This window comes from Triticum aestivum, chromosome 2B, assembly GCF_018294505.1.
Source record: "Triticum aestivum cultivar Chinese Spring chromosome 2B, IWGSC CS RefSeq v2.1, whole genome shotgun sequence".
NCBI lineage: Eukaryota > Viridiplantae > Streptophyta > Magnoliopsida > Poales > Poaceae > Triticum > Triticum aestivum.
Window position 1 is genome coordinate 202,971,473 of NC_057798.1, and position 1,545 is coordinate 202,973,017.

The 1,545-nt window shown below is 39.3% G+C and overlaps 1 protein-coding gene across 1 annotated transcript in view; it reads left to right on the top strand.

Annotated features, from left to right (window-relative positions):
- The first annotated feature begins 1,129 nt into the window (after positions 1-1,129).
- The window catches only part of LOC123041056 (uncharacterized), a 1,744-nt gene continuing 1,328 nt past the window's right edge, over positions 1,130-1,545 (top strand). The window contains exons 1-2 of the mRNA XM_044463753.1: positions 1,130-1,287; positions 1,387-1,534. Coding sequence (XP_044319688.1) covers positions 1,423-1,534 — 112 coding nt within the window. The 5' untranslated portion in view covers positions 1,130-1,287; positions 1,387-1,422. The remainder of the gene's footprint in view (positions 1,288-1,386; positions 1,535-1,545) is intronic.

Here is a 1,545-nt window from a genome sequence, read left to right on the forward strand (position 1 = left end):
CTGAACAGTAAACATGCGTTCCAAATTTGTATACCAACTTTTACCAACAAATTTTGGTTGTTCTCTACAGATCGATGTGATCGTCCACAAGCATGCCGACCTGGTCACGCTCATTAAATGGTTGGAGCATTCCTGCAAGCAGTTTTCCAAAACGGTTCACGGAAGGTTTTGGAAGCTTCTCATCCAATTTTGGGAAACTCCCACACTGTTTTTTTCCTTCCCTATTTTATGTTTTTCCTCCTATTTTTTCTTTTGCCTTTTCGTTTCATTTGGTTTTATCTTTTCCCTTTCTCTTTCTTATTTTCCTTTTCTTTATCTTTTGAAAAAATCATGAGTATTGTTTGAATTTGCAAACTCTTTTCAATCAATGAATATTTTTATACCTGCAAACATTTTTTGAATTCACAATTATTTTTAAATTCCTGGAATTGTTTTCAAAATTGCACATATTTTTAAATATGGAAATATTTTCTTGAAATTTTTAAATATGTTTTGAATGTTTGAACATTTTGATAACAAATTTTTAGATGCTCTATTTTTTAGAATTGATGAACATATTCCAGACTCGTAGACAGTTTTTTCATTACTTTTTTTGATTTCCAATTCATGAGCATTTTTTAATTGCACGAATGTTCTTGAAACATGTGAACAATTTTCAAATCCACAAACATATTTCCAACTTCTTGAAAATAAAAATTGTCAGAATTCGTGATTATTCATTTTGATTTTTGTATTTTTTTGGTTAATTTAATATTTTTCCAACTTCTTGAAACATGAGAACATATTCCGGTTAATTCAATATATTTCCTTGAAAATTCATGATATTTTTTTATTTTCATTTTTCTGAAGTAGCAACCATTTTTGAATTCGTGAACAGTTTTCAAACTTACACTTGTTTAATTTTCGAACCTTTTCTAATTCAGAAACATTTTTTTTTTGTAACAGTGGATGTTGACATTTTTTAACCGGCAAAAAACTTTTTTAAATGAAAATAATCCGGCCGAAATAAGAAGATGTACATCCGCAAAAAAAAGAAATAAGAAGATGCTGTGAAAAGTTAATGGAAAAAGAAAACAATAGGAACTCGACGCGGAGCGACGCGTCCGCTTTACAGCCCTCGGAACAGAACAACGTTCGGGTCGGGACAATTCAAAAGACCAAATCAGACCGTTGGAGCCTCCTCCCCTGCGCCCACCTCTCCTCCCCTTATTAAAACCTCGTCATCCACCCGAGGAGAGAGAATCCACCACGCCACCCACGCCACCGCCGCCGCCGCCGCCGCACCGGGTAGGTTTCGATATCTTGCTTTCTTGACGGTTCCTCGGCAGCGGCTCCTCGGCCTTCTCGATCTGATTACAACTCATCTTCCTGTTTGCCTCCCCTCAGATCCGCCTTTCCTTGCCTTGGTTGGCCGATCGATCCATGGACCGCCGGCCGCCGCTCGCCGTCTCGCCTCGTCGGCTCCGCCCGCGGCCGAGCTACGCCGCCGCCGCCCGCCTGCCCTTGGCGTCCTCCTTCCACATCCCCTCGCCAGGTACCACGTCG